The sequence below is a fragment of the Rutidosis leptorrhynchoides genome, chromosome 11 (assembly GCF_046630445.1).
Source record: "Rutidosis leptorrhynchoides isolate AG116_Rl617_1_P2 chromosome 11, CSIRO_AGI_Rlap_v1, whole genome shotgun sequence".
Taxonomy (NCBI): domain Eukaryota; kingdom Viridiplantae; phylum Streptophyta; class Magnoliopsida; order Asterales; family Asteraceae; genus Rutidosis; species Rutidosis leptorrhynchoides.
In genome coordinates, this window is record NC_092343.1 from 145480751 (window position 1) to 145493841 (window position 13091).

The following is a 13091-nucleotide window of genomic DNA, read 5'->3' on the forward strand; positions in this document are numbered from 1 at the left end:
AAACTGAACGAGGATGTAATTGTAAGCATTTTTGTTAAGTAGAAGTATTTTGATAAGTGTATTGAAGTATTTCAAAAGTGTATAAATACATATTAAAACACTACATGTATATACATTTTAACTGAGTCGTTAAGTCATCGTTAGTCGTTACATGTAAGTGTTGTTTTGAAACTTTTAGGTTAACGATCTTGTTAAATGTTGTTAACCCAATGTTTATAATATCAAATGAGATTTTAAATTATTATATTATCATGATATTATCATGTATGAATATCTCTTAATATGATATATATACATTAAATGTCTTTACAACGATAATCGTTACATATATGTCTCGTTTAAAAATCATTAAGTTAGTAGTCTTGTTTTTACATATGTAGTTCATTGTTAATATACTTAATGATATGTTTACTTATCATAGTAACATGTTAACTATATATATATCCATATATATGTCATCATATAGTTTTTATAAGTTTTAACGTTCGTGAATCACCGGTCAACTTGGGTGGTCAATTGTCTATATGAAACATATTTCAATTAATCAAGTCTTAACAAGTTTGATTTCTTAACATGTTGGAAACATTTAATCATGTAAATATCAATCTCAGTTAATATATATAAACATGGAAAAGTTCGGGTCACTACACTACTGCGGAGGGGTTTCACCCGGCCTGAGTTGCTTGAGAGGTGTGATTTGCGCCATGCTGTGATATCCTGAAAAGTTAGTGCCGGGAACCACGAAAAACAGCCTCTGTTAGTACTAAATATGGCTAACATGCAGAGACAATTTCATGGGGCAGAGATTACATGGTAATATGACAACTACACTATTAGCACACGTATATATTTAGCACATGTATTAGTCAAATATTTTTGTAACAGAAAATAATATCTCGGATGTATAGTTTAGATATAGGAGATAAACACATGTGAATATTATCTCCTGAAATAGCTGATAGTCAGTTTAGATAGGAGACTTCTAGACTAGTGATTAACATGTATAAATACGTATCATCAGAAGATAATAAGATCATCGAATATTTCAATAACTTACATGGTATTGATATCGATCCTCTCTATCTTTTCATCTCTTGTTCTTCCCTAAATCACAATGTTCTTCCAAAAATCATCTTCTATGGACGATCAATCCAAACTCCCTGCTCCTCAACCCATCAATCACATCATTCAATCTGTCCCAATCAAACTTGAAATCGAAACCAGCCAATATAACTCATGGGCTGAATTGTTTAAGATTCGCTGCAGAGCTCATGACCTGATCGACCATCTCTCCTATGAATCACCTACAGAAGCTGTTGCTGCTAGTTCCTCTAAAGCTCCTGAAATCACTCCATAACTCTGGAGCAGTCAAGATGCCATTGTTTTACAATGGATTTATGCTACCATCTCCAAAGATTTGCTAAACACCATTCTTGAAACTGAAACAACTGCAAAGAAGACTTGGGATCGTCTTAAAGGCATATTCCATGACAATCAAGGTTCCCATGCAGTTGCTCTTGAACACAAGTTTACAAACCTCAAGCTTTCCAATTTCCCAAACATCTCAGCATACTGTCAAGAGGTTAAGATGCTTGCCGATCAAATGAAAAATGTTGGTCTTGATGTCACGGACCAACGAATGGTTCTTCAACTGGTTGCCGGATTAGGCGATAGCTATGAAACAATTGGCACCTACATATCACAATCAGAGAAACTCCCCAATTTTTATGAAGCTAGGTCAAAATTGATCCTTGAAGAAAGCCGCAAAAACCGTAACTTCAATCCAGAAATTCAACCTGAAAGTGCACTTAACACCACCACTGGCTCTCGCACCACACTACGTTCCATTGATGGTGACAATCGGAGCGGCAATTTTCAGGTAAACCGGAACAGGGGTGGTCGCTCTGGTGGACGTGGTGGACGGTCTAACTATCTTGGCTGAGGGAGAGGGTATCCACAAAACCCCTATTTTTATTCTACTGGATCCAGACCATCATGGGATCCAAACCACTCATGGGCCTATCAACCAAACTGGGCTCCTACACCACCATGTCCCTATCCAACATCACGATGGACTCACCCTCCAAACAGCCCAGCTAACGCATCTCCTGGAATTTTAGGTCCAACGCCAAATAACAATTATGCTGGATCCAGATCTGCTACGTCTAATTATGCTCCAACGGCCATTGACAGTGCCTTTCAAGCTATGACGCTACATCCACCATAAGAAAATTGGTACCTAGACACAGGCGCTTCATCACTCATGACAGATAATCGGGGTATGGTCTCTTCTTATGTTAATACAAATGTGCCTAAACAAATAATTGTTGGAAATGGTAATACACTTCCAATTCACGGTCTTGGTTATACAAAACTACCCACGTTACACAAACCACTATACCTTAATTCTATACTTTACTCACCCAAGCTTATTACGAATTTAATATCCGTAAGATGCTTATCTAAAGATAATAATATTTCTATCACTTTTGATCCGTTTGGTTTCACTGTGAAGGATTAAAGGACAGGAACACCACTCATGAGATGTAATAGCCAAGGTGACTTATATCCGCTCACATCCACATCCCTCAACAAACTTCAAAGTCATGCTACCAATTTATCTGACGCTTAGGTCATTCCTGTGCCAACATTTTACGTTTACTTAGAAATAAAGTTCCTATGTCTAGTGATTCAAATAAAAGTTCTTGTGTGTTTGGAAAACATATCCGTTTACCTTTTCATAATTCAAATTTTTCTTCTTTATCTACCTTTGATATTATTCATAGCAATTTGTGGACATCACCCGTAACTAGCTCGCTAGGCCATAAATATTATATTCTTTTTCTCGATGACCACACTAATTTCTTATGGACTTTTCCCTTGCAAAATAAATCACAAGTTTTCAATATCTTTCTCACACTCAAAAAATACATAAACACCTAATTTAATAAAAACATAAAAACTTTCCAATGCGATAATGGCACGGAATACAACAACTCTTCGTTTCACACTTTCTGTCAACAAAATGGAATGTCATTTAGGTTCTCATGTCCACACACTTCCGCACAAAACGGGAAAGCTGAAAGAAAAATGCATGCAATAAACGACATCGTTCGAACCTTACTCGCCCACTCATCTGGACCTCCTAATTTTTGGCATCATGCTCTAGCCATGGCCACTTATCTTCTCAACATACTCCCAACCAAAACCCTCAAGTACAACTCACCCACACATCTTTTATACAACCGACGTCCTGAATACTCTCACTTACGAACCTTCGGTTGTCTTTGCTATCCACTAAATCCCTCCACAACTATCAATAAACTACAACCTAGATCTACCCCATGTGTTTTCCTTGGCTATCCTCAATCTCATAGAGGATACAAATGCTATGACATTAAAGAGAAAAAGATAATTATCTCTCGACGTGTATTATTCGATGAAACACATTTCCCTTTCTCATCACAAAGTCACACACCCTATTCTTACGAATATTTACATTAACAATTCCTTCCTGACATGTTACACACCTCAGGTCCAACTACTATCACACCTCCTATTCAGCCCACAATACATGTCCAACCCAATGCACACCAACCAGCCCATACCGAATCTCAGTCTATTGCCCACTCTCACACCTCTTCTCCACCCTCAGCCCATTCTCCTTCATCCCCTACTTCGGCACAAAGTGCCACGCAAACAGCCCAATCATCCCCCTTGTCATGACTTCCAACTCTTAAATAGCAAACAACATTTCTTTATATGCAATATTTTTTGTTGTATAAGGTCCATGATCCTCATGTTGCCTGATGAGTAATTTTAACCCCTACGATGATGTAGCCCTGGATAGGGTGACATAAAGCTGACCATGGCCAAAAACCGGCTTACGCAAATAATTCTCAATTTTATGGAAGGATTGACCTTGACTTTTATTTATAGTCATTGCAAGGAAATTACTTTAATGGTAATGTTGTTTCTTTATGTATAAGGTTCATCCTCGGTATATAGATTTTCTCTCCTACTCTTGTCCCTATTAAAAAGTAAATGGTAACATTGTCACTGTTAGTGATAGTATTCTTCTTAACATTACAAATTGATTCATCAGATAGTGTTAATGGCAGTTTAAACCTATAATGATAGTGTTAATGGGAGTTTCAACCTATAATGAGCTGTTCTTGTTTTCAGAGGGTTGCATCAAAGAGATATTCTTAACAACCATGCATGACTACAAAAATTCAAACATATAACATATGTAACTAACAATAGGCTCTTTTCCACCCCTACCATCAAACCAACAAACGAAATGTATGTTTACACGTCATCGTAACTCAAAAGACTACAAATTTTGTTTTTGTTGCGGTGGACCACATATCGCTCTGCTCCTGAAAAGCTCCGTCCTTTACACAAATAATAAGGGTCCGTATTAAATCTCGAACGTGGCCTTCAAAAATTACTAGACGACCGACAGCCCTACGTACGTATCTAGTAATATTAGAAAATCGTAAATTTCATCCTCAACACAATAGCCCAACAACCACAAGGGTGGTAGCCTAGTGGTAAAAACTTGGCCTCTATTAAGGGTGTAACTCCCTGAAGGTCTAGGTTCGAATTTCTCGTAGTGCAAAATAAATCTCTTTGTGACCACAGAGATTTACCCGCAATGATTAGTCAGTTTGCAAAGTGGATCGAAAACCAGATATATTAAAAAAAAAACACAATAGCCCAATCACGGTGGCTGAACAACAGTAACACACGATCAAGTGGCTCCAAAAGTCGATACAAAAATAAACTTTTTTCAAAGCTTTGGAACAAAATACACTTTTTACACAAAAAATGTGACTTTAAACCATAGGGTGGAACATGGTTCGAATAAACCCATGTTCGAACACCACATGTCCAAGCTTTTAATCAACGATGACCGATAAAATGGAGACACGTTCCCGTGTACGAGGTTAGAACATGATTGTGTTCAAACCATGTCCAAAATCAAGGATTAATTTATCCATATTTTGACTTTTTTTAACCATCCGTCCATAGTCCATACCCAACTCTAGTTCTACCATTTTGAAAAAAGGCGATCGAACACCTAGCTGATCATTAAAAACCTAACATAAAAACCTAAATTCAAAGTCGAGCCCTCGAACACCTTCATCAACGTGGTTTCATTCCCTTCATCACATTTGATCATCTAACATCTTCATCTCTTCTTCATCGTGGTCTTTTATCCCTTCAACCACAATCATCGAACAACTCTTGGGGCTCTTTATTGAATCAAAGATTATTTTGGTGTTTATTGACCATTATCGAAGCAGAGACATGTCTGATAACGAGGTAAGACACTTTTTATTTCATTATACTTCGCTAGTTTTGTGTTTCTGATTCAATCATTTCCTCGAACACTTGGTGTGCGACTATCAAAATTGTTATTATCGATTGATTGATATTGTATATGATGTTATAATTTATATTATTGTTGTTAGTACAATAAAAGTAGTATCTGAACATGCATTTTTTATTGTATTTGATGTGGGATTCGTATTTGCTTCGAAGATGATTGTAGGATGAGAATATTGTATTACTCATCAGCTAGGTTTGTGCATGGTATTGTTCGAACCATGTTCGAACCTAGTAGATAGGACAACACATGGATCATGACCCAAGATGTGCTCGTTCACTAGGTTCGAACATGGTTTGAACAATACCATGCTTGAACGGTCTCTAAATTCTCACACTTCATTGGTTCGAACACATCGTGTTTCAAGCCAACTTTATCCGGTAGATTGTTTAATGGGAGTTCGAAGGACAAGTTTAAGGTTGAAGATTTCATACGCTGTTTAATGCTGATGATTGTAAGAAAAAGCAAAGTGACTAGGATCGTGTTAGTGTAGCCATCACTTTGTTAGTTAATGTGGCTTTTATGGGCAAGATGCCACGGGATTGGATAGATCCGGATTTTGTTTTTCATGTGATCGAGGATTTTAGCTTAATGCCAGTTTCCACGGGGTTCGTACCTTTGGACTCGAACATTTAACTAATTAAATGAATTTTTCACGAGACCGGGAATGAAATACGCTTTGATAGGGCACCGATGCCGGAAAAGAAGATAGCGCACTGCCTGTTGTAGTTGAAGATAATAGAGTTTTGAGTGATCTGGTAGACTCACTTTTAAAGAAAATTGATGAACGTGATAAGAAGATTGAGGGGCGGGGAAAAAGAGCTTAACTTTTGTGATTTACGGTTAGAAAAGAACGAGACATGATCGTTAACTTGTATAAAACTAATGAGAAGAATAAGGCTAACATGATACTAGTGTGGTGGTCTGTTTTGTGTTTGTTTATCCAAATAGCGGGGACAATTGTTTGGCAAGTCTGGTAGTGGCTATCTAGATAACTCGGTAAGTACCATATATGTCGATCTATCATGCATTATTTTGAATCCTATACAATACATTGTCTGCTATACTTTAACTGTGATTTTATATGAAATTGATGGTTGGGAGACTATGTTGATCTGGTGGCAAAAACGGACGCAGTTGCCGGAGACGCGTCAAAAGTGTAGAATAATGTTCATTGATTACTGGGCTGATGAAGTTTTTTTGGAAGATAGATTGAAAGAGTCGACTGCTGTGATCCATTATGTAAAGGGGTTCTCAGATGGTACATGAGACCCATTCATTTCCACAGTGGTCTGAATGTGGGCTGGTAAATCTGATTAATTTACAACTATTATTATTGTTGATTATGTACCTAATTTTTTTTATTATTTTTTTTTTTTATTATTTTTTTTTTTTGTATCTACCGTTTATGATAGGTCTTATTTTCTCTCCTTTTTCCCGAGCATGAACATTCGGTACTACTGGTTCTTCATTAGAGCGACTTCTGTGTGGTACTTTATGACATTTTTGTAGCCGTGAAGTCGGGGAATTAGCCTTATATGCCAGAGTTTATTCGGGCAATTGAGTTGGAGGTTCCTGAGAAGACGATCAAAATTGTGGTGTATGGGTATGCATTTATATGGACAGATTAATATGTGACTACCGTCGTAGGATGACACACACATTTTACAGATCTAGTTTTAATGTTAGTGATTGATCTATCTGTTAGTGAAAAGTTAATATTTTATCGTATTTTGGCATGTAAAAACTTGTTGGTTTAATTGAAATTGTTTATGTATTTTTGAAGTTGTGGTGTGTTCGAACAAAGCGGAAGTTATAATAGAACATTATGGTGTGTGTTTAAAAAAACCTAAGTTAGAACAGGTCCGAACTAGCAGCGGTTGTGTAACGACCGAGCCCAGGGGACACCTGGGTGCAACAGTCCAGCCACCCCGTAGCATGATATTGTCCGCTTTGCCCGCAGGCGCACGGATTTTTCTTGGCGACCACACACGACGAGCACTTTTTCAGGAGGTCACCCATCCCGGTAGTGCTCTCGCCTGAGCACGCTTAACTGCAGAGTTCTCATGAGATCTGTTGCGCTTGTGGTCCCAAAACGCGTCATGCTAGGAAAGGTCTCCACACCCTTTTAAAGCATGCTTCGCTCCCCTCTCCAACAGATGTGGGACGGATGTTACAATCCTCCTCCCAAATGGGACACAGCATCCCCGTTGTGCACGTTGGTCCGGGGCCTGGCTCTGATACCATCTGTAACGACCGAGCCCAGGGGACACATGGGTGCAACAGTCCAGCCACCCCGTAGCATGATATTGTCCGCTTTGCCCTCAGGCACACGGATTTTTCTTGGCGACCACACACGACGAGCACTTTCCCAGGAGGTCACCCATCCCGGTAGTGCTCTCGCCTGAGCACGCTTAACTGCAGAGTTCTCATGGGATCTGTTGCGCTTGTGGTCCCAAAACGCGTCATGCTAGGAAAGGTCTCCACACCCTTATAAGGCATGCTTCGTTCCCCTCTCCAACAGATGTGGGACGGATGTTACAGGTTGTTCTAACTCCTTGATTTTTTTAGTAGTTCGAGCAGCAACCCTTGGTTCGAACTTAGTCGCGTTCGAGCAATGTTCGAACCTGGTGCACGACAGCGTAGTTATATTTAGTGAAGTTTTTTGGACCCATGGACGAGCTTTGAACATAGATTTGTTCGAATCTATGGTGTATATTCGCAAATATTGTGTAAAAAGTGTATTTTATACCAAAACTTCGAAAAAGGTGTAAATTCGTCATAATCCTATTGCAAAATAATAAGGCCCGGAAAATTCTCCTGGCTAGGACATGGCCCAATCGATGAATTACCAGGCCACTCTCCTTCCAGCCCCATTTTGCACAATAGAAAATACACTAATAATTATATTGGGCCACGGAATTATGGGTTGCAAAATAACACTTCTATATGGCTACAGGCTCTTCTTAGACTATTCAACATCATGACTTTAGTAAACCTTGGTCGGAACATGGAAGCTTGTCTCGTCCACGGCCATTGTTGCCCAGATAAGAGCCTCGTCCCCTGTAATTATTGCTGCGATTGTTGTTGGTGTTAGTGGATGGTGGTGTGGCGGCTTGGGTGGTTGATGAAATCAGCACGATACCGGCATTAATTGCCGAATTGGATGCAAGGTGTTGTTTTCGAGATTCCTCCAGGATGAGCATCGATCGAGCATTGTAAAAGGTTGGAGTTGGTTTTGTGTGAGCAATCATGGTCCCAATCGTTTGATAGCTGTCGCTCAAACCGGAAATAAGCTGTAAGACCATATCTTCATCTTTAATTGCATCGCCTGTGCTGCTTAATGGATTCAGTTGGTCAGAAATATTTTTTAATTCTTGACAATAAGAGGAGAGATTAGGAAAACTCTCGAGTTTGATGTTTGAAAACTCATGTCGAAGTTGAATGGTTCGTGATTGTTCGTTGTCCTGGAAGATACTTTTGACTCGATCCCATGCCTGTCTTGCGGTTTGATCAGTCTTGAGAATGGTGAGAAGAAGTTCTTTGGATATGGTACCGTATATCCACTGAGTTACAATAGCATCGAGTCGTGCCCATGTTGCTTGATCAGTTTGGGTATCGGTTTGTGTTGTTTGTGTAGATGAGTCAGATTGGGTTGCAGAGGGGAGGATGTGCTCGATCACTTGGAAGGCACGACAATGGTTTCGGAAAAGTTCAGCCCACGCACCGTATGGACCGTCTTTCATCTCCAAGGTAATGGGGATAAAGTTTTTGATGTTGCTGACAGTAACAGCAGGGTGAATTCGGCTAGAATCTGCCATTGAAAAAGAAAAGTGTTTTGATGTTTGAAGAAAGAAGAAGAAGAAGAAGATCAGAGGTAAAGTTTATTGAGAATCTGATACCATGAAAGTTGTAAATGTTTTCTGTGTGCATTCCATCGGCATTAGCCGTGTATAAATATACATCCAATACAATCTTTGACAATCTCTTCCTAATCTAAACTTCCTCATATTATGGAAGAGATACAATAGAAATCTTTTCAAAATTTAAGAGATACAATCTAATTATAGACAAGATATGCACGGTTACTATTAGTAACTACACCTTGAAGTGGATAATGTGTAATCAAGAAGTGGATAATGTGTAACCAAGAAGGGCCAGCAATAACTGCAGCAGAAAATAACTTAACTCAACAATTAGTTTTACCAAGGATACTAACACTATCTGAATTTTACATGGTAATGCATATGTTGAATCACCGATTCAAATATAATCTGATTCAAAGTCCTCAAGAACATCTATAAGCATCCAATAATAATATGTGGAATTAATATAAGCATCCAATAAGAATCCATTAAGAATTATAAATATCCAATAATAATTATTGACGCATCCTTGTTCAAATCTATGAATTAATGCATATGTTGAATCAATTATTGATGCATCCAAATTTGCTGTTAATATGTAGTCTACAACTTTTTAATAAAAAGAAAAATATACTCATATGTTTCTCTATTTTCATTCTCCGTGACCTGATGCTTTTATATATACTCTGTATGTTTTATGCATCGATTATAACATATATATGCGTATATATGTATGTACGCATCCCTATATTATTAAATTGATAAATTTTTTTGTAAAACAATTATCAAGATCGATAATAATGTTGCATGCATTGATGCACCTAACAAATGATCGGAAAATAATTTATGATAGAAAACAAAATGGAGAGATGAGGAGATTTTTAAGGGAAAATAACAAATAAAAATATATATGTATTATTTAACTATTTTAGAGTAAGTTAAATTTGTGTGGTCCAGAATTGTTCTCACCAAATATATAAATAAGAATATTGTCACAGGATCACTACCCTATATATATATATATATATATATATATATATATATATATATATATATATATATATATATATATATATATATATATATATATATTTTGAAAGATCACGAGAAAACTGTAGGTAGGGAGAGAACTTGGATGTAAATGGCAGGTAAACTACTTTCTTTCCATTTTTTTTTAATACAATTGATGGGGTTGACAATCCGGATCAACTTTGTGTGCTGGATTATCAGGATTTTCAGTTTTAGCCGTTTTTTCATAGTTAATCATCTGACTATATATAAATATGAGTACAATTTATTTTATATACAATCCAAGTTTGTAAGATCTGATTTGAGTAACTGAAATATCCAAATTCAGTATGATGGATGTTGGATGCTCGATGTATCCAATGAACTTACCACCGAATTTAAATACACTGTATGGAAATATGAAAATTAACCACTGATTCATTATTACCATTTAATATCCTGCTAAATGTATATGATCTCATCGAAGGTTGTTGTTTAGTTTGGGTTAGGTTTTAATTTTCTTAGATCAGTTATATTTGTATGGTGGTGGTTGTTCTTAATTGGTTAGTACTAAAGTATCTGTTTTTTTTTTTTTTTTTTTTTTTTTTTTTTTTTTGCCAAAATAAAAAGAAAAATCTAATCGAAGGTTATGTATGGAAAATTAATTTTCAGGCTGGAGACTGAGTTCATCAAAGAAATTGTTAAAGAACTTTCCAAAAGAATACGTGTACCTGTAAGACCACAGATAACGCGAGCGTTTCTCACCCTAAATCGCCCACAAACGCCCCACAAACGCCCGGAACACAGCGTTTGTGGGCGTTTGTCCCTGGGCGTTTGTCAGCGAAAAACACTGTAGCTGTTTTGGCGTTTGGGTACGTGGCATTTTCTGATTGGTTAGTCAAATTGGGACGTTGGAGCCGAGTAAAAGCAACAGGCGAGTTTTTTTTTTTCCTTCTATCTTCATCTCCTCCAATTTATTCTTCCCCTTTTCTCCCAAATTAACATAAACCCTAACCCTAAATCATCTTCAAATGGCAAACAACAACAACAATACAAACTCCAACCAATTCCCTACTGAAAACGAAAACGAATTGCCGAATTCGTTTATGCATTTACTCAATCACGGGGCATCTTCTAATCCTAACTTTGGTGCATCTTCATCAAACCCTAATGCTCAACCATATCCCAATTTTAGTAATTACTTTCCGGGTCAACGATTGAACGAGATGCAACAACAACAACTTATGCAACAACAACAATTTCAACTTCAAAATTTCAACTTACAACACATGTTGCATCAACAAGCTATGCAAGCTCAACAACAAAATCAATATCAACACATGTTGCAACAACAATCACAACCTCAAAGACAATCTCAACAAGAACAATCGCAATCCCAAGCACCCGACACGCCTACTAAAAAGAAAAGAAGCCATAAGAAAAAAATTTGGGGTATGATTTTTTTCTATTTTTTTCGAATTTTTTCTTGTTTTTTCGAATTTTTTCATGTTTTTTTTTCGATTTTTTGATGATTTTTCCCTAATTATTGATGGTTTAATTGTTGATGTTTTGTTAGAATATAATTGTAGATTACTAGATGATTATTAGTTTGTGTATGTTGATTATGATTATAAGTTGTGCTTTTGATTATAAATTGTAGAAATTTAGATGATTATATATGTTGATTATAAGTTGTGTTTTTGATTATAATTATGAGTATAATTGTTGATGCTTTGTTAGAATATAAGTGTAGATTACTAGATGATTATATAGTTTTTGTTTGTGGATTATGATTATAAGTTATGTTTTGATTATAATAGTAGATTACAAGATGCGTTTTTTGATTATAATTGTAGCATACAAGATGATTAAGTTGTGTTTTTGTATGTTGATTATGATTATAAGTTGTGTTTTGATTATGATTGTAGATAATTAGATGATTATATAGTTTTTGTATGTGGATTATGATTACAAGATGCGTTTTTTGATTATAATTGTAGATTACAAGTTTTTGATAATAATGTAGATTATAATTTTAGATTATAAATGTGTAATTTGTTGGTATAATTGTAATGTACGTAGGTGTATCGAAAAAGGAAATATATAAGAAAAAGATGTGGGATTCCGAAGAAGAAGCGTGGTTAGCCACTTGTTGGATTGACTCGTCCGAAGATTCAAAAAAGGGAAACTCTCAAAAAATAAGTACGTTGTGGAATACGATTTATGAGAAGTTTAACAACAATGAACGTGGTTGGTATCGTGGGGACGATCAATTGACGAGTAAATGGCGTAATGTTAATCGGGCGTGTAAGGATTTTAATGGTTTTTACGAGGATGTGAAACGCAATTGGCGTAGTGGTCAAAATGATGAAGGGATCATGAAAAAAGCGTTGCTTATTTATAAAAGAGAAAAGTTGAAAGATTTTAACATGGTTCAAGCGTGGGATGTTTTGAAAAAACATCCAAAATGGTATGCACCACCGCCTTTCGGGGGAGAGGACGAGGGCGACGATGATGATGATGATGATAACGATGTTGAAGAAGGTTTTGATGATAGTTTTCATGTTGATCATTCCGACTCGAGGCCGATTGAAAAAGAGTTGTTTGGTTCCGATCGTTTGCAAAGGCCTCAAGGTAGAGACAAGGCAAAAAAGGCCGCGAGACGATCCGTTTCATCCGATACGGGCACGGCATCACGTTCAACAAATTCTTCCAAGTCCTCCAAATATTCGGAAAAAAAGAGGAGGAAAAAAGTACATCACTCGAGGCTTTTCGAAATGCGGCTTACTTACAACAAGCCGCGCAAGGGATTCAAATTCTTA

At 36.9% G+C, this 13091-nt stretch overlaps 1 protein-coding gene across 1 annotated transcript; it reads right to left on the bottom strand.

The window, feature by feature from the left end:
• Window positions 1–8376: 8376 nt before the first annotated feature.
• On the bottom strand, window positions 8377–9216 carry LOC139875026 (uncharacterized). Its single transcript, XM_071862412.1, has one exon. The coding sequence runs from the start codon at window positions 9214–9216 to the stop codon at window positions 8377–8379; it is 840 nt and encodes a 279-aa protein (XP_071718513.1).
• Between the last annotated feature and the right edge of the window lie 3875 nt (window positions 9217–13091).